We start from the raw sequence: 25060 nt of genomic DNA on the forward strand, positions 1-25060 counted from the left end.
CAAGGCTGGCATCTTCTTGCACAGCTGCCAAAAGTTCAGGTTGAAACTTTTTTCCATTTGTGTGGTGATTTGCAGTTGGATGCACAGAGGTGGGTCTATGTTGCAGTGCCAAACTGAGCAGTTTTTCAGCCCTGTGTCAGGGGTGTGGCAGCCTCCAGCCATGCCATGGACAGGAGTGGACAAGATAAGGTCTACCTGCATTTCTCCATTGTGATTGTTAAGAAATGCCTTGGTATGGAGGGAGGGACAAATATACCTTAAACACTAATTTCTTTATAGAATGGTATCCAATTACTACTCTCAAGTGTAAGGCTCCTCCTGAATTTAGGAGCCAAAAGCCACCTTGACTGTTCCTTCACACTGGTCTAGTACTTCTGGTACTTCATAAATACAGTGACGACACTGTATTTATGAGAGGGAGGGGTGATCTAAAATAAAATCTGTGTGTTTCACACGGCCCCAGTTCTCTTGTGCTGGAACTGGCTGTTTTGCCTTTGCAGACTTTGAGCAGGAGAATGTCTGAGCTTTCTGATCTTTTTGGGAAACTGTTAATGGGGAGAGGTCAATTAAACAGTTTGAAATTCTAGAATAACACATATTTGGGTTTTTTACTCCAAGAGGGGGAACAGACCAGGAAACTCAGACTACTTGACAGCTTTAGCATGTATGCCTGTGCAAGGGAAGAAGTGAACTACTTCCACATGAAGTGGAAGAGGTGGTTTCAAGTTTCCGTCTTTAAAAAAGGCACGTGTAGGACCTGCATCTGGTTTTGTCACATCTCTCAGAATTTATCACATGTAAAGGACAAATGACTACATCATGAAGTATGAGACCTTGAGCAAGGAACTACTACTGGACTTGGTTACAACTTCCCACATATTTTTAGATAACCCTCTCTGTTAAAATAGAGATTTCATCCTCCCCCAACCTTTGGCTCATGGAAGACTGTCAAGTGTGATCATACTGTAAGAAACTAAGAATTGTTAATGTGGATATAGCAAAATCTTACAGTTTTACATTCACATTTTCCAAGTACTGCTGTTTTCCTTTCTGCATTAAAAATGAAGCCTACTAAAACACTAACAAATGTGACACATTTTCTGTTTGTGAGGAAGTCACTTACACTGCTATTTTTAGTATGCCAGAAGGCTGTTCTAATACAATAAACTTAGTTGCCAGTATTAAAAACAGAACATGAAGGGTTAAGGAGCATACAGGAGGCAGAGTGTAATGGCAGCTTACAGAAATTGTCTCCACCCAAAAATGCAGCATTTTCAGTCTTTCAAATACAGCATTAGACATTTAATTGCATCTCTTTTATTTCAAATGCAGGATAATTCCCTGAGTAAGCAGTTTTTTACTTAAATAAAACTTTTCCAGAACTTAATTATGTGGAAGAAGTTCACACAGCTGACAGTGAGCTGGAGATGACACATTCTTTGGCCCAGGGAAGTAGTGTAGTGGTCTGGCAGGAGCTCTTGGACTGTTCATTTCCAAAGCTTCACCCTGTACTGTCACCAGCCTCCTTCAGCACTGCTGTCTCCCCCACCTCTGTGTCTCCTCTCTGACTGATCTCTGGGGTCTGAATTCCTTTTTGGCTGTGCTGCCATGAAAGGGATTTTTCATACTTGGTCTTAAAAAGTAGTCCATGACCTGAAAAAGCAAAAGGGGGAAAAAAACCCCAAACCAACATCCTGAAATGAGGTGACTACAGTGGTAAACGGAATACCTCATGCCTTATAAAGACCGGGTCATTACAGACTGGAAACTGCATCCCAAGGCTTTGGAAGCAGGAGCAATGACACAGAGAAGGAAAAGCAGTCTTTTAAAATCGTACTACAAACTTTTACATAACACGTAGGTAAGTATGTAGATTTTAACACTCACCTACACCCCATAACCCAAAGATTCAGTAATGAATATAGATGGGAGGTGGATAAGATGTTTGCTTGTTAAGGCCAGATGCACTTACCTGGACAATCTGCTACCTCCTTGAATGCTCTTTTCTTACAGCATCCTCGGCACATGTTAAACACACATTTAGTGCCCTGGGTTGGGACAGTGGTATAAAGAAGCTTGTGTCGGTGAAAATAAAATTATTACTGTTTACTATAATAAGTAACAATACAGCTCTGCACTTTCAGATCTTTGGAAAAAAACGTGTACTCAGCCTAATGAAGATGATGGAGTTGATGTCATATTGGGTGCTATCTGCTGTTTGCACATAAAGAACAAAAAAAACCCGACCGACCAAAAAAAAGAAACCCTCATTCAACTTGTGCAGCCCCCACAGCCTGTTGGGCAGCCCGAGCTACCCACCACAAGCGGCCACATGCCATAAGCCCTCTGGAACAAGCATGAACACATTTGGTGCTGGCGAGCCTGCTCTAGTTCTCTGCAGCATGAAACACAGCGCTACCATCTGCATCTATGCCTACAATATGTTACCACCAGAATTACTTCCCTACTTGTATCTTAAAATACACCTGCATATTTATTAAAAGTATAATGTGTGACCCTTAGGGGACGGCAGCAGCTGAGTCTTGGCTACCTGATGAGGTGGCAGAATGAGCCTGGGTCTTGGGGCTGCTTTGCTCTCATACAGTTTAGAAAAGGGGGTTGATATTGTGTACCATGGTTCCCTTCACCCTAGTCAGAAAACCTTTCATGTTTAGGGAGGCTTTAGTTGAGTTCCTTATCCTTTTCCTTCTCCACACACCCCTACCCCATTTCATGACATAGCTCAGAAGCACATAATCTAGCGGGAAAAAAAATAATTACAGACCTGGTCAGAAGATTTCAAGAGCTACCTGCAACATTACAGTGATGCAACAGCAAAACAAAAATAAGTCTAAGCCCTGGTGCAGACAATCTTGCTTTATGCACCAAGCAATGACACCTGGATTAGCTATGAAACAGGATGGCTTTGAAAGCAGACCAGCCTAGTGCTCAATGCTTTCCCAATGATGAACACAGCAAAAAAAAATCCCATTTTTTTCAGTAGCTGCAACTTCAAATTAAGCCCCAGCTGGCTGCCACTGCTTCGCTGCAGTAACAGTGTTACAACACGGAGCAACATCATATGCTTGTGTTGCAGGCTCCCCTGCCCCTGAGGTGTATGTAATGCTAATTTTTAAGCTAGAACACAAAATTACTTATATCTTACACCCCACTTTACAGGTATATTAGCAGCAATAAATACACTCTGCTTACACAGCTCAGCAACATCACCCTGTCAAGCAAATAGCTATGTTCCCCCAAGGGAAAAAATAAATCAAGCAAAAGCAAAACGAGCTCTTTGCAAATATCAAAATATTTGAAATTTCAATACAGAACCTGTAAAACCAGCTGCCTCATTTCGCTCTGCTAATAGTGAAAGTCAATGTTAATTTATTGCAAAGGCAGGACTGAGGATGAGGAGGTGCTTAGGTTTGTTTTGATAAGGGCAGAGATCCAAACACAACACAAAACAGCTGCAGGTGCTGCCTGACGCTGCAGGCTGTACTGCGATGACATGAAGTATTTTTATTTTACGCTAAGAACCACACCAGTTATTCAAATTTTCCCTTTGCAGAAAAACTCCATCCACCACTAACTCAAATAAGAGGGGGTTGTTTTTCATTTCACAGTAAAATATGCATGTCATACATGTGTAGAAGTCTGGAGATTTGTTTCCAGGATATCTTCAGAAATTCAATTAACTCACTCAACTGTCTCAGCAATAAATACCCTGAGCAGCAGCAGGACTGCACTTTTTTGGAGAGGAAGGCAAAGTCTCTCAAAGTCTCTCAAAGAATCTGTTATGTATGTTAAGGATTTTTGTGCAGCACCTTCAACCTCAGAGATTGGTTACAGTTAATGGTTAAAAAGCTTTTGCCCAAGTATGGGCTTTCCTCCCCACACACACACTTATCAGCAGGACTTGGTATGCACCTGTGTCACTGGGCACTGGCACAGACCTACCTTTGGATTTGGAATAACAGAATAGAATCATAGAATAGTTTGGGTTGGAAGGAGCCTGTAGAGGTCATCTACTCCAATCCCAGGCAAAAAGCAGGGACATTTTCAACTAGATCAGGTTGCTCAGAGCCCTGTTCAACCTGACCTTGAATGTTTCCAGGAATGGGGCATCCACAACCTCTCTGGGAAACCTGGTCCACTGCCTCACCATAAAAAACGACTTCTACTCTCTTCAAACCCATTGCCCCTTGTCCTACTCCAACAAGCCCTGCTAAAAATTCCATTGCTGTCTTTCTTTTAAGTCCCCTCTAGGCACTGGAAGGGGCAGTGAGGCTCCCCAGAGAGCCTTCTCTTCTCCAGGCTGCACAGCCCCCCTGTCTCAGCCTGTCTCCTTGACAGAGGGACTTCATCCCCCAATCATCTTTGTAGCCTCTCTGGGCCTGCCCTAACAGCTCCCTGTGTCTCCTGCACCAAGGGCCCCAGAGGGGGATGCAGAGCCCCAGGCGGGGGTGCGACCAGAGCAAAGGCACAGAATGCCCCCCCACCGTGACCTGCTGTCCATGCTGCTTTTGATGCAGCCTAGAGCACAGGGGCTGTCTGGGCTGTGAGTGCACATTGGTGAGTCATGACCAGCCTCTCTCCCACCAGCACCCCAAAGTCCTGGGCAGGGCTGCTCTCAGTCTGTGCCTCCCCCCAGCCTGGATTTGATACCATGGTTGCCCTGAACAAGTGCAGAATCTTGCACTTGGTCTTGTCAAACCTCAGAGGTTACCACAGGACACTGCTTGAGCTTGTCCAGGTCCCTCTGGATGGCCCTGTCCCTCAGGTGTGTCACCACTCCACTCAGCTTGGTGTCATCTGCCAGTATGCTGAGGACACCTTGATCCCACTACGCACATCATTGATGGAGACATTGAGCAGTGCTGGTCCCAGTACAGACCCCTGAGGGACACCACGTGTCACTGATCTCCATCCAGACACTGATCCCTACATGGACATTTCATTTCCATTTAATGGAAAAGCTTTGATGGATGCCTGTACTGACTTACCTTAGGGTTTCCACATTGATCACATTTTGCATACTTGGCTGAGAAAGAGAGAGAAAGAGAGAGAGAGAAACCTGATTTCACCAATGGTATTTTTATGTGGAAGAAGTAAGTTTAAAAAAAAAATCAGAACCAGAAAAGCTTGGTGCTTTTCTAGACAGAGACTCATTTTGAAATTAAAATACAGTACCTCCAGTAACAGTACAAAGGTAAAAATACTTTGAATTTTTAAGTGCTTCTATGCTAAAATCCAAACATTGAAAATTTTAATCCTCAAGTCAAGCATAAAACAGGAGAATATCAGCTTGAAATTCATACAAAATTTCTACTTCAAATGCTAATGATAGCTACAATACAGTTTGTAAATAATTTTGATCTTAAAAAGATGCTTAGAGAGAATCAGTGACCTACTACTTTAAACCTTGTTTCCTTTACCAGTGAACATTATTTGAATCATGTTGCCTGCTATTGAAATTTCAATAGCAACAATTCCTCCTCTTTTCAAAGAAGTTTCTACAAGTACACAAGCCAGGAAAATTCTTATCGGCAAGTTATGTCGAAAGTGGTATCAGCATATCTCCATATATTTATGCCAATAAATGGAACTTACGTTTTAAAGATGGATCAAAGCTTTTATTTGGATTTCTTAACTTCTTTTTTTGTTTATTCTTTGACAGAAGCTCAGAATTTCCATCTTCCTCTTCTTCCAGAGCACGTTTTCCTCGCACACCTTTTTCAGTTCCACTATCTCCATTCTCCCTGCATCTTTCCTTTGGCCTGAAACAGTGAATTTAATCATAAGTTGACTGGAGGGAAGGAGTAGCTGTTCCCTGACCATTATTTTGGTTTACAGAAATCTGGGTAAACCATAAACCTTTCTATTGTGGAAATGAAGTGTCATTGCCCTTAGAAATGGGATAGACAAACCTAGCTGTTTTGGTTAACACTAGCAGTTAATAACAGACACACTATCAGATATATCAGTAGGAAAGCCAATTAAAGTTGGCCCGCTAAATTGGGCATATCAGGTTCTTGTTCTCAGCTGCTAGCTGCTGTGGGATTCCTAAGTTTTACTTTCCAGAGAGAGAGGGAGAGAGAAATTTGAGGAGGATCCAAAGGCGAAGATGCAAACAATGAGCCACATCCCCACAAACAAAGCAATAACTAGGAAACAACCAAACTAGAATACAAATAATGCAAAGTCTTCTTCAAGGCTTTTTTCTTTTTTTTTTTTTTTTTTATGGTATGGGTGGGAAAGTCCTATGAGTACCTGTAAGTATCAATAAAAGTAACTCACCCTGGCCTGATGTATGGCTGACAGATCCAGTGGAAAAAAGGCAACCCTTCTTTTGGCTTTTCTCCTTCTTTCTGATTAGCTATTTCTTCCTGCAGCATAGAGTTACAGTCAGTCTTCCTGGAGTTGTCAGAAAATACACTAAATAACACTTCAAACTCCAGGAAATCATAAATTGAAATTTAAGCTAACAATTACTGACTATTACATATAGGCTAAAAAACCATCCATGACAGATGAAGTGAAGCACATTTCTAACTCCTAAATCAACTTTATCCCACATAAAGTTGACCAGGCTTAAGGGGATGCTACTGTAGTAAGCTACGAATATCAAGATTAGTAAGCCACAAATCCCAGAGAAGTGACTAATGGATGTCAACTCTATGACATACTTGGTACATTGCCACCAAGTGCAGGCAGTGCTGTTCTGGGAGATTAGAGCCCATCTTGGTACCTGACATCGCAGTTTCAGCTCCCTGTTGACATCTACAATGCCCTCTAGAGTCTTCACTTTTGCTAATTCTTCACGCAGCTGCTGGTAAACTTGAAGCCTGAGGTAAAGCCCAAACATCAGTTATATTTAGACTGCAATCAACTAAAAATAACTGCATAAAAGCATTTTATACACTTTTCCCGATTCGTTTGCCTTTGGTAGAAGCTTTTATTCGTCTTTGTAAGTCCAGAGAGAAGCACACATATGTCTCTTCCAGATAAAGACTCAGCAGACAACCAAGGTACTTTGACATAAACTAACGTGAATGTACAGTCCATCAGCTGCTTCTCTGCCCATAACTATGTAACTGCCCATAGCTATGCTCTCACTCCACAACAAATGCAACAGCACTCTGCCTCACAATGAACAAGGAGATAGTTAACTTGTGCTTGCCATGAAGTGTGTGCAGATGGGCAATTACCACATTGCAGCTGGCGTGCTGTGAGATCACACCCTGGCTGATCTTGTGGCAACTTGTTCATTCCCCATGCCCTGTTTCCCTGATATGAAATAAAGGGTAAAGACCTCAGCCCACACCCTCTCCAGCCAGGTCCAGGAAAGAAAACTTTGCAGCATACTCATTCTGGCCAAACAAATCCTTGTCCAGAAAGCCCACACACTTTCTAAGCAGGATGAGCCCTGAAAACATAAAAGAGTTCTATGGAGATACTCACGTGTGATGCCAGAGCTTGAAGAGATGAGCCCTAACATAAGACAATGGACAGGGGTACTTCCGCACGATCTCCAGGTACTCCTCAGCCATCTCCCACACCAATGGGTTCCGGCCCTCAAACAAAGCTGGGTTATGAAGATTACCTTCTAGGGAACGAAAATAAATACTCAAACTTTCATTTCAGGATTGAAACAAAGGCCAAAATCTCTGCTCTGGAGTTTGATCATCTCTTCTGTGATCCTAGAGCCACAGACACATCACCCACATACTCTCAAAAGGAACACAGGGTCCGTAATACTCCAGCCTGACCTTGGGATACTATATTTCACTATGCAATTCATAATTGCACTGAACAGCTCATATCTAATTAAAGTTCTGTTTCTAGAAAGGCATATAACCTTGACAGGAAGACAGTAAACCAATTAATAAATAGAGAAATCACTGCTTTTGTTGCCCAGTGGTTAAATACTGAAATGACAGGTGTCTTGCCTTATGTCTGTATTGATATTTGTCTGGCCCAAATTCACAAATACAGCTTCTCACTGTGCTTTTCTCCACTGGCTTCACAAGCTTTTTGTTAACCAGTATTCTCTAAAACCAAGATTCTACAACCCTTCTTTGATTGTGTGAGTGATTAGAAGCTTTTCTGATGCCTATCCAAGCTCTTCCTGTAGGAAGTTATGTCAATTTTTTCTTGTCCCAACCCAACATGAACCACCTGCAGGAATATTAACCCACAGATGCACTTAGTTCATTGAGAACCATTCAAAAACTGTTCCATTTGATTAACAGATGTCACAAAAATATTCCAGGACCACAGGAGCCCCATATGCCTCCCATATGTCAGGTAATTACATTTGAGCTCAATGAGTCAATGGTATTGCAAGTCCAACAAAACGATTCTTTACCAATCTTAAGGGGTTCCTATTCCTGGTATGAGATGACCAGTGTAAGATGAGGGAGAATGGCCACTCAGCTGTCAAGCAAAGCTCTTCACCAAGTCAATCTGACATAAGTTTTTAACAAATGTATGTGAGGCTGCTAAGGGAATAAGAAACAACTCATATTCTCATCAGAGTAGAAGTGTTAATTTTCTTTACCTGCACTCATGACACCATGTACTCCTGTCTTACGGATGCACTCTTCCACATCACTGAGACACTGGATGTTTCCATTTGCAAATACAGGAATGTTTACAGCTTTTCTATTCCAATGAATAAAACAGATGCATAAAACTGAGAATTAGAGTCAACCCAGGAATTCTCCTCCTGTCACATAAATTTGTTTGCTCTTCAATACCACTGTACAATCTGTTTAAAATCCAGTGTGTTAGCAGGAATTCACTAAGACTGGTACTGCTCACTAACCTTACAGCTTGAATGTGCTCCCAAGATGCCACGCCAGCAAGTGGTCCTTTCTGTTCTTTAGTACGGCCATGCACAGTCAGCAGCTGGAACAGAACATTACATTTGCTTTCCACATGTATGAACCACTGGAATAAATCCACTGAAAAAAATTTCCTTTTGCTCCCTACCACTTCAGGGATGCCACTGAATTCCTGCTGCTATTTCAAGAGTGCAGGGAGTTTAGCAACACCGAAAAGTATCAGCAGCTCACCTACTGTGGCATGGTCTTAGGCTCCTTTCATCTTGCTATTCCATGGCATGAAAAGATTCTATCATGGGAGAACCTACAGGTTTCCTTTCCTTCTCCTACTGGATTCAATTTGTGATTCACTTTGGAATTTGTGATATACTGATCTACCTTTCTCCTCAGCAGAAAGTCCAAATACTGTCAGTACTGTCTCTAACTGCAGACCATCTCTTCCAATTTAATTGGAGTTAAATCCTAGAAGGCTGCTTACTTCTTCTAGTGATACCTTTTGATACCTTTTTTCTTCTACAGTACCGTGGATTTTATGCATTCACACATGCCTCCTGCAGCACTATGTGAATATTGAAATGCTCAACCACAGTGAAGGATGCTGCCCAGTGCAGTGATTACAAAAGACTGAAATCATTGTGTCTTTTGTACCACACCACTGACCTGTAGCCTAGGGCTGCAAACACACAGAACCTGTCTGCATTCTGTTTGCTCTGTCTGTAAAATAATGCAGCCTATTCATATCCACAGTATACCAAGAACTGGTCATCAGATACTTTACAAAAAGATACGTGTCCAGTGCAGGAGGAGACAGAGCAGCTGCCTTCTTACCTGGCAGCCAGCTTTCTCCAGCATCTGTGCATACTTCACTGTCTTGTCAATCTCCGGGAAAACGCGGATTTTGCATGTGATGGGAACAGAGAGCTTCTCGTTAGCCAGTAAAACTGAGAAAGATTGAAAACACAGGTAAGTGGGCTGCACAATGCTATGAAAAGTGTCTGCTCTCCTCAAGATCTGATACTGGGTATGGTATGTAAAAAGCCTAAGAAGTTACTGCTATGCAGTCCTCATGGCTTGTACTCCTCCAACATTAACACTTGCTTGTCTACCTTTCCCACAAAAAGGTACTTCACTTCTTTGCAACTTATCACCAAAAAATCATTATAAGTAGAGTCTTATCCATGGCAAGCAGAGGCTTATCAAGTGAGGTAGGCTGCAGATGCAATCAAGTAGTAAATGTAGGTTATAGAGTCAGGGTGAAATCTAGAACATGGTAAACTCACAGTCCTTACACAGTACATGGAATCACAAAAATACCAAAAAGAGAGCTAACAAAGAGAACCAACTGGAAAACAGTGAGTAATGCTGCGTCTGAAATTCTCGTCTCTTACAGAGCTTGGATATACAATGTAGGAAGTGACCTGCTGTCTTCTAATCTAAATCCTATGAGCTCTAATGATAGGTACTTCCCATCACCCTTTCAAAGGAGCAAGCAAGGTGTATACAGATGCAAGCAGAAAAGAGTGCTCCACCATTTAAAGGCAGCTGGGAAAAGAACGAGGAAGAGGACAGCCCAAGATACCTCTCTTACTAGACAGCCTGGGTTCACCCAACTAGATGACCTGGGTTCTCTTCACACCTTGAGGCCATTTTGATTTGCATATTTCTCAACAGCCACACTACATGCTGGGCAAGGATGCACTGTCTTATCTTCCAGGTTCCCAGCAGTGTCTTTGTACCAAACATCACTCAAGATTCCCCACACTACTGGGAATGCAAAGAGAAATAGGACTGTCTAACTTCATGGTTCCAACACTTGCTTTGAAGTGGGATGAAGGCACATTCTCAGTTCTACAAAATGACCAAAACTTTGCTTTTTATATCAGTTACAAACGTATTTCTTAAAAAAATATGATGCTGATCACAACAGCTACTGATAGCCTGAAAATAACCTACATGAATTAGGAGAAGAAAGGCATAATTTGCTATATTCTGGACAGAAAGAGTACATGGAGTTGATCAGAAAAGGGAAACTGTGGCTTCAAGCAGAAGCACGACCCTTGGCACCTGAGAACTTCAATATGAAAAAGCAAGGCACTGGGACTTCTACTGTTTCTAGAGCTGGAGAGCCACTAAGCTATCATATGAGACTGGGACTTAAATGACTCACTTTCACCTGAAGTCTGTTTCAGGTACAAACGTTTTTTAGCAGACGTAGTGTGAGTTTGCTGTGGGATACCACCAAGTATCTTGAGGGTACCACTGGAATACCATATGAAATAAAAAAAATAAAAGAACAAAAAAAAGAATACAACTATCTCTTCAAAACCCAAACACAACTCTGCCTAAAGAAATATGATGCATCTCCAGTCCCCCAAAATCCCCAAACCTCCTCTCAATAATTACTTTATCCTATTCCTTCTCTAAATACTTACTCATTCTCTGAAGAAGATCCCACTCCTCTTGCAGGAATGCTCCATAGTGACCTATGATAAAATAGCACATGACAGACTTGCGCAGAAGAGTAAGATCTGGAAGCACAGTTTTCATAAACTCTCACAAAGATCCAGACACTCATATGCCTCACTGGCAGAAACACAATTGCTCTGTCCTGCCCCAACTGGAAGAGTGGGATCATTCTGTTCTCCCTGCCACCCTAAATTTACAGGATAAACAAGGAATACCCACACCCTACTTTCACTGGTACTCCCCAAGGCTGATGTGTTGACACTTGCAGCTGAAAGTCCAACTTCTAAGGGTTTATACCAGATGTTTAATAAATCCTATTAGGTAACAGATGATCAGACTGAAAAATTTATTTGTACCATTAATCATTTCCTATAAGTCTTTGAAAGGTATTTTAGAAGAAGAATGGGCAGTTACTGAACAAATATTTTCTCAATACCTTAACTGATCCAAAATTTTCACTCACTGCCTCTGGTCTTCAAACATGCAGTATCTAAGGGATTCAGTAGGTGTCATCCTCTTCTACACTACTGTGAAAAAACTCTGCAAGTGTCAGGGAAACAGGAGATCCTAAGGGTCTGAATGATCTAATTTTAAGTGCAGTTTTTTAAAAATAAGCTGTTTGAGCAAAAATCAGAAAGAAAACCAAGCTCTTACTAAAAATAATGTTTCTGAAGGATATTCTAGACACAGGAGCTGCCACTTAAGAGAAATCAGAATTAATTATATCTAATTTTTGCTTTAGGTACTACAAAAAGCATTACCTGCTACATTGGGTGTAACTAAGTCTGGCTTCAGCAGTACTGTCGCCTCCCCAAGGCATGACTTGGCCCTCTTGATATTTTACTGCCAACATTCCCATTTGAAATGCCACTTGCCATTTCTCTGCTTATCCAGGGTTCAGATTTGCACATACCTCTCTTTGCAATCATTTGGGGGCAACCCAAATTTAGGTCTATGGCATCACAGTAATCCTGAGCCAACAGTGCTGCTTGGACAAACACTTCAGGATCATTGGCACAGAACTGTGAAAACCAAAGAGAAGTGGAATAATCAGGCAATAGCTTTCTTCAAGTACTGACAAAAAGTTATGATGTAGTTATGAAGCAACTACCTGCTACAGAAAATAGGCAAATATGCAGAGTTAATAACACCAAACACTATTTCTCAAAATGATCAAGGGAAGCCATGTGATGTAATCTTGTTGGACCTCAGTAAAGCATTAGATACTGTTTCTCACAGGATGGTTCTGGACAAAATGTCCAGCCCACATCTGGACAAACACATTGTGTGATGGGCAAACAACCGGCTCATGAGTCAAGTGCAAAGGGTTACAGTGACTGGGATGACATCAGGCTGGTGACCTGTCATGATTAGGGTTCTGCAGGGCTCCATCTTAGACAGGGCCAGAGCTCTTTAACAGCTTCATAAATGCCTTGTAACCTTGCTGACATTTGTTACCTTGCTGAGGATACTAAATTGGGAAGAGCTGTCCACGCCCTGGAAGGCACACAGGCGCTGCAGAAGGACTGTGACAGTAAGAGGGCTGGGCAATCACAGACCATATGAAGTTCAATAAAGACAACCAGCCTATTCTAAACCCGGGACAGGTTGACTCTGGATGTATGGACAGACAGGGGAACAAAAGGCTGGAGAACAGGGCTGCAGAAAGGGACCTGGGGGTCCTGGTTGATGGCAAGCTGAATATGAGCCAGCAGTGCCCTGGCAGCCAGGAAGGCCAGCTATGTCCTTGGGGGGCATCTGCTCTGCACTGGGGCTGCTTCACCTCAAGTCCTGGGGACAGTTTGGGACACCACAATATAAGAAAGATCCAAAGCTATTAGGGAGTGTTCAAAGGAGCTTACAGAGATGGGGGCCATACGAGTGGCTGAGGTCACTTGGCTTGTACAGCCTAGGGAAGAGGAGACAGAGGGGAGACTCTGTCGAAGTCCATAACTTCCTCACAAGGGCAGCAGAGGGACAGCTCTGCTCTCTGCGACCAGTGACAGCTGCTGAGGGAATGTCTGGGGCTGTGTCAGGAGAGGCTCTGGCTGGATGTCAGGGAAAAGTTCTTCCCCAGAGGGTGGTCAGACACTGAAACAGGCTCTCAAGGGCAGTGGCCATGGCCCTAAACCTGGCAGAGCTCAAGGAGCATCTGGACAACACTGGTGGGATTCCGGTGGCTGCTCTGTGCAGGAGTTGGACTTTGTGAATCCCTTACAACTGAGGATATTCAATGATTCTATTAAAAAAAACCTCAAAACAAAATCTGTGACACTTACCAGCTAAAGACTCTCAACCTTCAAATGACAAAATGAGAAAGATGAGCATTCAAGAGGCAAAGAAATATCAGATGAATATTTTACGTGTTGTACCCAAGAATAAGTGGAAACAACTTTTAAAATCCTTTGCATAACAACAGCTATAGCATTTTAGTACAGAAAGGCAGCGCTTAAGAAAACAGTTACCCATAATGTCTCTGGGTCTTGAGACAGCTCAAACTTTGTAGATATCAATAAGCAAAACTGCCTCTAAAATGAATTCCCATGGCATGTGAAACAGATATATGGCCTATAGTCAAATGCTCAGTCTTAACTGAATGTAATTAATATTACATTTTAAACTGTGCAAAAAGCAAATTAATAAAATTAGTTAATTTGAAGCTTATTTGTTGAAGAGGACAGAGACAAACTCTTCTTCTAATTTATGGTTTTAAACAGATTTTCTAAACTTCATTTTTCACAAAAAGCAATTCCATCATGTCTTCAATAAACCTGAAACAAAATTTAAACACTTCTCAGCAGAAGGTGCTACTTAAACCCTATAGCACTACATTAAATTATGACTGACACCTACTAAAATAAAAAAAATATTTTGCTTTCTCTGAGACAACTGAAACTACGGAAAGCCTCCAACCATGTCATATAATGAGAATGTTAGCACAGTAAACAAAGTCTTCAGAGCAGGCTGAGCTCAGATGTACCTCTGTCTAATCTAATTCCAAGTCTGTGTGACCAAATCTTTAAGGACTGCTGCACAAGATCAATCCAAAGATCAGCTAGTTCCACACTTTATATCCAATAGTGGTCAGCGGGAAGAAGGGTAACACAGCAAGCTCACAGAAACTGATCCTGTTCTGGTAGTGTCACCCAGGACACACAGCTTACTGAGCTGAAGATCTGTGACTTACAGCTTTCTAAGATCACTTCAATTTTCGCCACTTTTATTTTTCTGTGTCAAACGAAACTACCTCCCACAGAAGAAGAATGTATGAGATGCTGAGATTAGCTCATTTGGTTAGAGCATGGTATAGCTAATAACACTAAGGCTGTGAGTTCTATCCCTGTACAGACAATTCACTTAAGAGTTGGACTCAATGTACTTGTGGGCTGTGGACTCGTGGGTCCCATCCAACCCAGAATATTTCAGATTCTGTGACAGCTGTACTGAGACAGATCAAAGGTCAACAACAAAATGTCTAGGGAACACCAGAAGCTGAAAAAGTTTCTTTATGGACTTTGGAAACAGAAGGTGTGTTTGTTGCACCTAAACACCCTCAAGCGTTTTCCTTCATTTGCTTTCTAGACTCATGTAATGTTCCAGAATCCAGTACATCCCACAGCAATGAATTTCACAGTTTATAACTACCACTACGCTTACTTGTTTCCCATTCATCATCCTCAAGCCAGTAATACTTCCACAGGCTCCTCTTATCTCTCCCCTCTGTCAAGGGAGACACTTCTTTTCCAGGGTAAAGAGTCCTCATCCATTTAACTGCTCCACGTGTAGAAATCAGTCATTCCTCTGCTCATGACAGCCGTCTTTGCCGGCATTATTCTCCAGCTCCACAAGCCACTTTCCCTCTTTGGGTTAGAGTGAAATACCTTAACATCACACAGTAGACCAGAAACAGAAGCAACATATGCTTTAAAGTCTGTCCTATCTTCCTTGCATCCTTTCTCTATAGCTAAACACTGAGTTCAGGGTTTCAGATTAATACTCAAAAAAGCTGTGATCCTCGAGTGGCACCAGGTCCAGGACACACCCAGACTCTACAAGACCAACTGCAATCTGTTTCTAAAGATGAGTTGCGGGGGACTGAAACCCTCTGAGAAGTCCAGTGCTCCAGGCCCCTGGGTTAGGACAGCAAATCCTCTGCTAAACGTGGGATAAACAGAAAAAGACACATCTTCATGAACTGTCAGCGGTATTTAGATGAAGAAAATGAGATTTCTGTCATTCTCTAGAATCACGTTAAAATGTGGATGAGGCTGACTACCTTCAACTCATGCACATTTGGGAAAGGCCTGGATTTGTTAGCACGAGCGGGTGGAAGGCATAGGTGCGTTTGGCAACGCTGACTCGCGTCCTCAAAGTTACCCGAGAACAGCACCGCAAGGTGAGCCCAGGGAAGCTGCTCTCGGCAGCCGCCGCCGCTGCTCCCGGTGCTGGGGCTGACAGGGGAAGTCGGGGCAGGGGCCGCGCTCACCTGCACGATGAGCGGGCGGTCCTCGGGACAGGCCTCGTCGTAGAGGTTCTCGCGGCGGTAGTTGGCGTCCCTGAGGAAGACCTGGGCGTGCAGCATCGGTGTGTAGCAGAGCTGGGCGCCGTGGCGGCGGCTCAGCAGCCTCCAGGCCAGCTCGCTCTGGTCCACCATGGGCGCCACCACGTAGTGGGCGCTCCGCAACGTCTCCCTCCAGAAGGCTTCTCCGCGCAGCTTCGGCATCTCCCGCTTGCTCGCCCGTGCAGCGCTGCGGCCGCTGGCGGCCCGCGCCGCCGCCCCGGGGCTCGCGGCCTGAGGCCCGCAGGCTGCCGCGACCGCTGCGCCCGGGCCGGGCACCGGCGCAGCCGGACGGTGCCACCGCCATCTCGCTCCGGCCGGCTCAGCGGTGCAGCCGCGCGCCGTCCCCTCCAGAAACAGCGGCGCTGCCAGCAGGGGCCGCGCGCGGGAGAGGCGCAGCGGCCGTGGGGCCCCGCCGCGCTGCCCGGGGCGGCTGAGGAGCCGCAGCGGGGCGGCTGAGGGGCGCCGTGCGCGGGCGGTCTCCCCTCATGTGCCGCGGCGGCGCACGGAGCCCCGGCGCTCGGCCGGTACGCGCCACGCGCAGCGCGGCAGCGACTCCCGTCCTTTGTCCCCGAACCTAAGCCAGGCGTCTTTGAGCGCTTGGGCCTCCGCCGCAGCCGGTGCCGACGGGAAACGCCGTGACTGAGCATTGCAAGCGCTCGGACAAAGTGCGAGGCCTGTCCTGTCCTTGGTGTCGGATGGTAGGGGCAGAGAGGTGAAAATGGTCCACATGACTGAACCAAATGTAACAGCATCCATGGCAATATCGTTCATTTTGCATCATTTTATAAAGCTTTTGATCATCACCAGGATAAGTACAGTGGAGGAGTTCTGCTTCTCTCAGCCAATACCTTCCAGCATATAAAAAATGCTCTATCTCTACTCCAGTCAAAACAGCAATGTAACTTGAGTTACAGGACTTCTTTTCTTCAGGAGAGAAAAACTCTAACAAAATCGTAACAAAGCACCATAGTGTACACAGAGTTACATGTATACTCCATTGCTCAGTAAGCCTGTTAAGTCTGCCTCTCTGCAGCCTAAAGAACAAGATTGCTATTTTAAATATACAGCCTTTGCACCCCTGCTATTAGCACTCTCCTTTCCTGTGATGAAACTGCTCCAGAGGTATTTTTTTCTTTCTTTTGACCTGATTTGCAGGCATGATGTCTCTTAACTTGTTGAAGTGCAAAAGAAACAAACACCTGCTTCCTATTCTACCTTAAGTCTTTTGGGTTTTACTTGACCTCCATTCTCAGCATCAGAGAACTTCACTTTCTGGTAGTGAAATAGAGATTTTTTGAATGCACTTGAATTAGCAATATGATTTAAGCATTTAAGTTTCAACACATTTTAAATGTGTTGAATTTTAACCCTGCTGATTAAGAAACCCCTGCCATGGTACAAAGGGCATAGGAAATGCAAATTTCTGAAGCTTCTTGCATAAAGAACAATACCAGAGGAGACCAAGGGAACCCAGATAAAGGAGCTCCTCTGGCTCCAAGTTAATCAAAGCCACAGACATACTCAGAGAACCACCAAGAGACCAAGGGCGCATGCGCAAATGGAAAAGTTCAAAAGTTCAGCCAGGAGGAAGACCACAACCTTCAGCCTCAGAGACCACCAAAAGACCCCCGTGCGACCACCACAGCGAACCACGAACCACGCATGCCCAGAAGGGCGTGGAACTATTTAGCATACGAGGCGAGGACAGGCGGGGCCAGGGGTTGAATATGCATGAAAAAATTGTGCAAATTATTGCATATGGAACACCTTTGTGAATAAAGAGGTGGGTCAGACTGAAGCTCGGGGCACAAGTTTTTCACGAGAGCTATCTCGCTTGTGCCGGGCGCCGACATACATACCCACTTCATAACTATCTCTGGTTGTGGAGTCTATTTATTCCGTGTATCGCTTCAGTAGTGCTATTTTATGTAACTAGTTCTATTAAACGGTGGCCCTTCTTGCATTATTTTTACTGCTATCTTCAGCAAGAGAGCTGTATTTCTTTGCCTTCTAAAGTGGTAGACTAGAAAAGGAAAATAATAGCTTTAATACTGGTGACAACATATGCTGTGTGCCATACATTCTTGAACTCTTTCTATTGCAGATTTAAGGTACATGGTCCATCATTTCAAAATGGCAATATGCATTTGTGATCCTAAACACTTCCCCAGTCAGAGAACTGCTCTTCAGTCTTGAGACTGAGATCAGCATGGTTTTAGCCTGTGAGAAGCTATCTGAAAAGGATGGAATGCATCAGCTGACAAGAATCCCCACTTCAGTTTCACAGAAAGGGTAGGTATGAGGGACTTCACTTCTGTCCTTGTCTTCTCAAAACAAGAAACTGCAATATTGGATTTTGCCCTCTGATATTATTCTACGTGTCTAATCTGATGGGCTACTGAGAAACAAGCAATACCAGCACTAATAAGGTTTTTATTTTTGGCACACTGCATCCAGCAGCCAGTTATAATAATGGTTTACATGGCAGTAGCTCATAATCAGATAATTATGGGGAAAAAAGCCCTAAACATAACAATCTTCTGCTTTTCAAATAACAACCACAAGAACATTAACAGTATATGAGCTGTAAGTTATTCTTCAGCAACTTCTTTGACTAAAACAGTATTTTCAAGCTCTGCTTAGATGAAACCAAACAGATTTGTTTATACAGGGAGCTTATCAAACTCCTGCTTCAAGAGATGGGACGGCATTAGTCCTTGCTCCTTCCACACAGTCCATTCAGATCTTACACACATTAGCACAGCACTATTGTACCTGTTTGCTTTACATTTAATCCTTTCTTATTCCTTCCAGTTTTAAATATAACCAACACAAAAGTAGGATTCTTTCCCCTTTTTTTCAGGCTCACTACAACTGCCAGAAGTTAAACCAAACCAACTAGTCCCCATTGGTTTTGTTTTATGTAATACCCAATGCCAGCAGGCGCAGGGACAGTAGGCAGTAGATATCATGAAGGCCCATGGTATATGCACACAGCTTACACAGCCACTCCAGTATTAGTATGCAGTATGCCTCACACAGCAGACACTTTCCTCCTTCTGTTACTGTCTAACACTTGGACATCATACCAAAAACTTCAGAGCATTTATAGCCATTGCGTGTCTGACTCTCAGAGAGGCCCTGAGGCAGATGCTATGGTCCCATTTTATAGACAGGGAAACTGAAGCAGGAGTATTAATGGCTTGTCCAATACTGCAAACAGAAGCCCATCTAAAAGTCCCCACTTGAATATTATGGCTGTAAATTGGTTGTATCTAAGGTACCAAAATCATGGCAACAACAAGCCATGCTTCAGAATATTAAGCCTTCATTGTTGTTATTTTTATCATTATTACTATTATTATTTCTATAGACTACAAATCAGATATGTTAGCAGCAGTTTTTTTGCTTTATACCAAGAAGTGAGAGACTCCAGATGAAACATGGAATTAAGAAATGGTAGAAAAGAATTCAAAACCCAACCAGTGATGAATTCTGTTTAATTCTAGGAAAGCCAAAAAGACACTCTTCAGACCAAAAAGTATTAATTAAAAGAAAAAAAAAGAAAAGAAAAAAGAACAAGACATTTCAAAATGGTTTAAGCTGACATTATGTTGTTTTATTTCAATTTCACAAAAGAAATACTTTATAAAACTAAAATCAGTTAACCCAGCCACTATCAACAGAGGGTGGTATAAGCAAAAGACACTAGGTCAGAACCTGCAGTGAAGAGCCATCTGTTCCTGTCACTGGAATGCTCCTGTACCACCAGAATACTTTACTGGGGAATGAAGAGAAGAAGGGTTTTACAGCAGTTTGGAGAAGAACAATAACTCCTCCTAGCTGGTGCTTTGTTGCTACCCAGGTCTCCTCTGTATCATAAGTGTAACAAGGATTTACTGATTTCGGAAAGGACAGATCCAGCATAGCAAAGGCAAGAAATTTTTCAATTCAATTTTATGCAAATTTCCTTTAAAAAGGTACTACTGTATTTTAAAATCAGACCATCAAACTGATTACTTAGCTAACTTATGTGGGATTTCCAGTCTCATTACCAAAAGGAAAATGAACACAAGGCTTAAGCAAGCCCTGTGCTAAATAAAATATTTACGGGCCTTGGGCAGATACCTGTATGTTTGCCTGAGCTTTGATTATGGGAGAGCAGGGATGGGAGGATTTGTTCAATTATTGTTAAGGAATTCTACTCCTCGCCCTCCCCATTCCAAATTTTTCATTGGGTGGCAAGACTGGAGGTGAAAGGGAATAAGGTAAAGCAATAATCCTAATGCTTTACTAAGGTTCTGATAGAACAGGCCACAGAACCTTGCACAAATATAAACAAAGTACCTGCCTAGGGACAGCTTTGCCTGTTTTTATCATGCCCAAGTTATGGCTGTTCAATACAGCAGCATCTGTCAAACAATCCACCCTATCCTCCAGGCCCCTCTCTCCCCTGAAGAGTACATGATGGCAAGAATCCTTCCTTCTACCTAATGCTTTCTGAAAAGGTCAGGGCAGTGGGAGAAAGAAAAAAAAAACCCAACAAAACCAACAAGAAATTAGATTATTTCAAAGATGGGCAACTTTCCCTTGTAGAATAAACCTTTCCCTCCAACAAAGGATGTTTCTTTGCTCCTATAACCCACAATAAATTAAAACCAAGTAAGAAGTCTCTGGTTTGACACAATAAATACTTAGAATATAGCAAATTAAAAAATATAGTTACAAAACCCTCAATGGAATTCTCTTTCTGACCTAAACTGCAGACAGATTCTTCACAGATAAAAAGTATCTCCAAAATCAGCTGCAGCTCCTCTTCTCTCCCTGTTCACTAGGCTTGGTCAACAAGTGCTATCACATACCCTTTGGAATACTGTTAAGACAAAAACAACATAAAGCACAAGAAATCTACTCCTAAATTTGTTTGTTTTTTTTTTTTTTTTATACTGCCAAGGGTGTAGGAAGCAACCACCTGTGGGGAACCCTCACTGCAGTGCACAGTGACAGAGTCACAGCACTGCAGTTAACATGGACAGGGAGACTAGGGGGAAAAACAGCCATAGGAAAGGAAGGAGACAGAACCCATAAATGTGGGAAAAGATAAGCAAGAAAGAGACAAAAAAGACCAATTGAGTCCAGCTGGACTTCTCAGCTCTGGCAGCAGAGCAGATGAGATGTTGAACAGGAAGAGTTCCTTGGGGCCTGTCATAACTAGGAATGTTGTTGGCATTTTCTTCATCATTGATAGTGAGGAAGTAGAAGTTAACCCTCTCTGACACTGACACGTGGCTCTGCCAGTGAGCTGTGGATGATCCCAATAATTGATTCAACACCATCTCCCTCCAGCAAGGTGCGGTGATCTCCTTCAACAACGTGGACAGATACCTTCCCATCGCATACCTGCATAAGTATGAAAAAGAAAAACTTTTCATTCACAATTTACAACCAGCTGGTCACCTAGCCACTTTGGGTTTGTGAGTCTTCCAAGTTAGTCATAATTTAGACCACTGTCTCTATCGAACTCAGCTAAAAATGGCACCAGTTTTACTCTGACACATTTTCACAGATCAGCTGTGGTGCACTGTTTGGAACGGGTGTTTTAAAGCACAATAGTCTGACAACCTGACAGGTGATCCACTCAAATATAAGCTGGGCAGGAAGTTAACCAACCTAGTACCAAAAGAATAATTTACCAACAGTATCAAAGAATGAATGATAAAATAGCTACTTCCAAGCCCTGAAACAAAGAAAACACCCCCCCACCCCCCCACGCCTTCTCCCACCACCAGAAAGCTTCCTTGAAGGTCATTATATAACTTTAATAATCTATAAGTTAGCCTGGAATCAATAATGACTAAGCTGGGTATCTGAAAGGATAGGAGATGCCAGAAGCAGGAAGGGAATTCTGACAATCCCTTCCTTTTCCCTGGTATTTGCACCAATTTAAGCCTTGTGTGTGAGCAGGAGCTGAAGAACCTTATCTGGACTATGGGCCAAACCCCAACTTTTTTTAGACCACAAGAAACCCACTTTAACTACTACCTTCTAAGTGAAAAAAAGGTAACTCAGAAAAAGCTGCCTTTATTGTCCTAAGACTGACACTTGCTCTTCAGAAGGCTGCCCTCATTCCGTGAATTAGCTTCAGGGTCTACAGTGAAAAGAGATTGCTCTCCTTTAACATCATTATTATCCAAAGTCATTCTAGAGAGCCGCAAGAATCAGCTATAGAAAACATTTCCTATATACTGGCAAGACTTTCTGGCCCTCACTACCCACAGAAAATGCCTGAAACCAATAAACTTATTTGCTTTTGGGGACTTCTTATTCTTGTTAGAGCACAGCAGCTGCAGAACAATAATGTCTTGAAGGTTGGTTTTGTCCTTTTTTTCTCAGTAAGGGTGATTTCCCATGCTTTCCTTTGGCTTCCCCAAATACCAGAAGAAATTCAACAGTCATCAGTGGGGCTATGACTGACCTCTGAGAGTTTATAGTCTTTACCCAGACCTTCCTCATATTCATTGCGAGACTTTGCCCGCATCAGTGTCACATTCCCATGATACTTGGAGTCTGGTATATACTTGTCAGCAGCCTTCAGCTTATGGTAAAATGAAGTAGCAGCAAAGCTGAGTGCTTCACGATTGATGTTTGTATGAATCTCAGTTATTAGGTCTACAGCAGCATTCACACGAGCCTGCAGATCTTTCAGGGGCAGAAGAACCTCCAGCAGCTGGAAATATTAAATTTTTTTTTCACATTAGTCTCAACAGCTGAGAATTCATCTCAATTAAACAAAAAAAACATACACCCTCTTGTGCAATATCAAGACATGGATTTTGAAGATAAGACACAGTACCTTATTATGTTCGATGCCCGTAAATTGCTGAACAAAGACACACAGTGCTTCGGTCTCCAGTTCAGCCTCATTTCCTTGGGTCAGTTTGGCTCTGTAGCTCTGGAAGAGAGAAGAATACAATGTGAATGTGAGAGGAATGTGCCCGATATTAAAAGTCAGATAAAAATAATAATAGAACCAAAGGTGTGAACTGGAAAAAAAAAGGAAGGGGGAAAATCCCTTCAAGACAGATTAGAAAGCAAATCCACAGGTGGCAATTGCTAAGAGCCTAGTATTCTCTAAAGTACAGTGAAAATTAAAGGGAACCCTTAAGCAAGGTTTCCTCACACCACTACGAGAGGATCTTGACTTGCACTAGGATCTTCCAGAAGACATACTAATATTATGATTTATCATAGCAAGAGCAACATTTGTGGTTGAACTCTTTCCATTTAATGAAGACCACCTCTCATGTGCTTCTACCCTTCAGCCATCTCTAAGCATCCACTGTCTACAGCTGTCTTCATAATCTTTGTGAAAGTCTGTCAGCTTTTCAGATTGCTCATATCCAGAATAGTAAGCTTTGAGAAAAATGAGCCTTGATGAGAGAGGATGGGGTCCCCAGAAAGAAGAGTCTCTTTGGGCCCTTACCTGGGTATATGCTGCCACAAAGGAATGAGACCCATCAAAAAGGAATAAACTGTTGAGTGCATGGGAAGCATTTTGTTGTGCTTGCAGCTGGGAACACATTTCAAAGGCTACACAGGCACCAAAAGAGTATCCAGCAATGCGGTAAGGTCCTTCAGGCTGTATCTGCTTCATGCAGCCAATGTAATAGGCTGCCAGGCTTTGGATGCTGTCCAAAGGAGCGGCTGGAACATGGAAGTGAGTTAGAAAGACTCGTGAAAAGACACTGGCAGAGATAAATGATGTTTTCATGCACTCAGAAACAATCCTGTTGGAAACATTCAGGTTATTTTGCAGGTAAATTACTAAATTATTGTTAACAACTTGCATTTAGGACAAGTAATAGTAATATTGCTGCCTTCCAAGGACAGGTTGAACAGGATGCTTTGACTTTTGTATACGTAAACTCTTCAATTTCATCCATTATTCTTCTTGATACCGGGGATGTTTGACATGACCCTCTGCAGACTAATAGACCTGATACTTGCTCCTCCAAGTTTAATAGTCTAGAAACAAAGCCCTCTCTAAAAGCAACTACAGTTCAGAATGTTATATTTGCAAATTCAAGATGCTGAAGAACTGAGATACCTTTTGTGCACTGGAGCCCATAGCAAGGCATGTGAAGTCTGGAGGCCAGAGTGTGGAAAACTGCAATGGATCCTTCAATGGGGTGAACGAGGAAAAGAGGGCGCTCCATGCTCTGAACATCATTTAGACGAGTGATTGTTGGTGCTTCTGGGTTCACCAGTAAGTTGTTCAAATCTAGTTTTGGAGGTTCGCCTGGGCCTGCCTTCATCAGTGAGGATGACTTCAGCTCTTTGAAGGAAAGCACACCAGACAAACCCAATTAGCTTCAGGGTCAGTTTTGGTCATGCAGCCATACTCCTAAAGGAAAACTTCAGGGCTAGGGCTGCCCTAGATTAGCCTGCTGCCTCACTACATCATCAGGTCATAGAAGCAGAAATCTTCCTACTGTCAGCTGCTTCTGCAGCAACTGCATATGATTTTAGCTTCCTGTGAGTGTGACATTACATTGTTTATTCCCCAGACAAGTAAAAGGTCTCAAATTGCATCCCACACCTAGCTACATGAGAGTACTCATGCATGCAGCTGCTAGCCATGCAAGAAAGCAGATTGCACACTTGCCTTGCTTGTACACCCTGCTCCCAGAAATGATGGGCCTGTCCTAGTGGTCAAAACACTTCTGTGACATGTCTGTCACTAAAAAGCTATTCAATTATAACCTTATTTCATGATCTGATAGAGGTTTATGTCACTAGAGATGAAAGCAACAGATTGGAAGCTTAATTATTTGGATTCAGGTGACTGGTAGCAACCTTAATTCAGACACTTTACCCTCTGCTGTCTTGGACTTCGAAGAAAGTTCACGCAGTTTGTTGATTGTAAGGAGACGAATTTCTCTCATGGTCATAACGATGTCATAGTCTCTCTCCAGTGTCTGGCGCACCTCCACACCCATCAAGGAATCCAAGCCTAAGTCAGCCAAGGAACTCTCAGCATTCAGACTACTCACATCACGGACCCCTGAGAACAAAAGAGCATACTAGCATAATGGCAATTTCTTTTCAGCTCTTGGTCTCTCTAGCAGCCTTCTCCACTCTCTTCTCTCTCTCAATAAACTTCTGCTGTAGAGCTGCAGTT

General features: G+C 42.9%; 2 protein-coding genes across 2 annotated transcripts in view; both read right to left on the minus strand.

The window, feature by feature from the left end:
- Window positions 1–1287: 1287 nt before the first annotated feature.
- On the minus strand, window positions 1288–16163 carry DUS1L (dihydrouridine synthase 1 like). The gene is made up of 13 exons (XM_064728499.1): window positions 15805–16163; window positions 12232–12340; window positions 11285–11335; window positions 9681–9793; window positions 8834–8916; window positions 8567–8670; window positions 7468–7612; window positions 6755–6851; window positions 6304–6392; window positions 5617–5783; window positions 5010–5047; window positions 1973–2048; window positions 1288–1653 (listed from the first exon to the last, which is right to left on the minus strand). Exons 1-13 carry the CDS (start codon window positions 16039–16041, stop codon window positions 1502–1504), a joined length of 1461 nt encoding a protein of 486 aa, XP_064584569.1. The 5' UTR covers window positions 16042–16163; the 3' UTR covers window positions 1288–1501.
- A 2129-nt stretch (window positions 16164–18292) lies between these two features.
- Window positions 18293–25060, minus strand: part of FASN (fatty acid synthase) — a 42913-nt gene continuing 36145 nt past the window's right edge. The window contains exons 38-43 of the mRNA XM_064728748.1: window positions 24755–24943; window positions 23987–24214; window positions 23363–23583; window positions 22733–22831; window positions 22355–22606; window positions 18293–21279 (exon numbers count right to left, since the gene is read on the minus strand). Coding sequence (XP_064584818.1) covers window positions 21142–21279; window positions 22355–22606; window positions 22733–22831; window positions 23363–23583; window positions 23987–24214; window positions 24755–24943 — 1127 coding nt within the window. The 3' untranslated portion in view covers window positions 18293–21141. The remainder of the gene's footprint in view (window positions 21280–22354; window positions 22607–22732; window positions 22832–23362; window positions 23584–23986; window positions 24215–24754; window positions 24944–25060) is intronic.

Source organism: Zonotrichia leucophrys, chromosome 18, assembly GCF_028769735.1.
Source record: "Zonotrichia leucophrys gambelii isolate GWCS_2022_RI chromosome 18, RI_Zleu_2.0, whole genome shotgun sequence".
Taxonomy (NCBI): Eukaryota; Metazoa; Chordata; class Aves; order Passeriformes; family Passerellidae; genus Zonotrichia; species Zonotrichia leucophrys.

What these genes read in the sequence shown, in the direction of transcription:
- DUS1L (XM_064728499.1), bottom strand. Translation starts at nt 16,041, where the DNA reads ATGCCGAAGCTGCGCGGAGAAGCCTTCTGGAGGGAGACGTTGCGGAGC. An exon ending in GAGCACATTCAAGCTGTAAG is followed by an intron (nt 8,671 to 8,833) that starts GTTAGTGAGCAG and finishes TCATTGGAATAG; the next exon opens with AAAAGCTGTAAACATTCCTG. An exon ending in CAGCCATACATCAGGCCAGG is followed by an intron (nt 5,784 to 6,303) that starts GTGAGTTACTTT and finishes TCACTGTTTCAG; the next exon opens with GCCAAAGGAAAGATGCAGGG.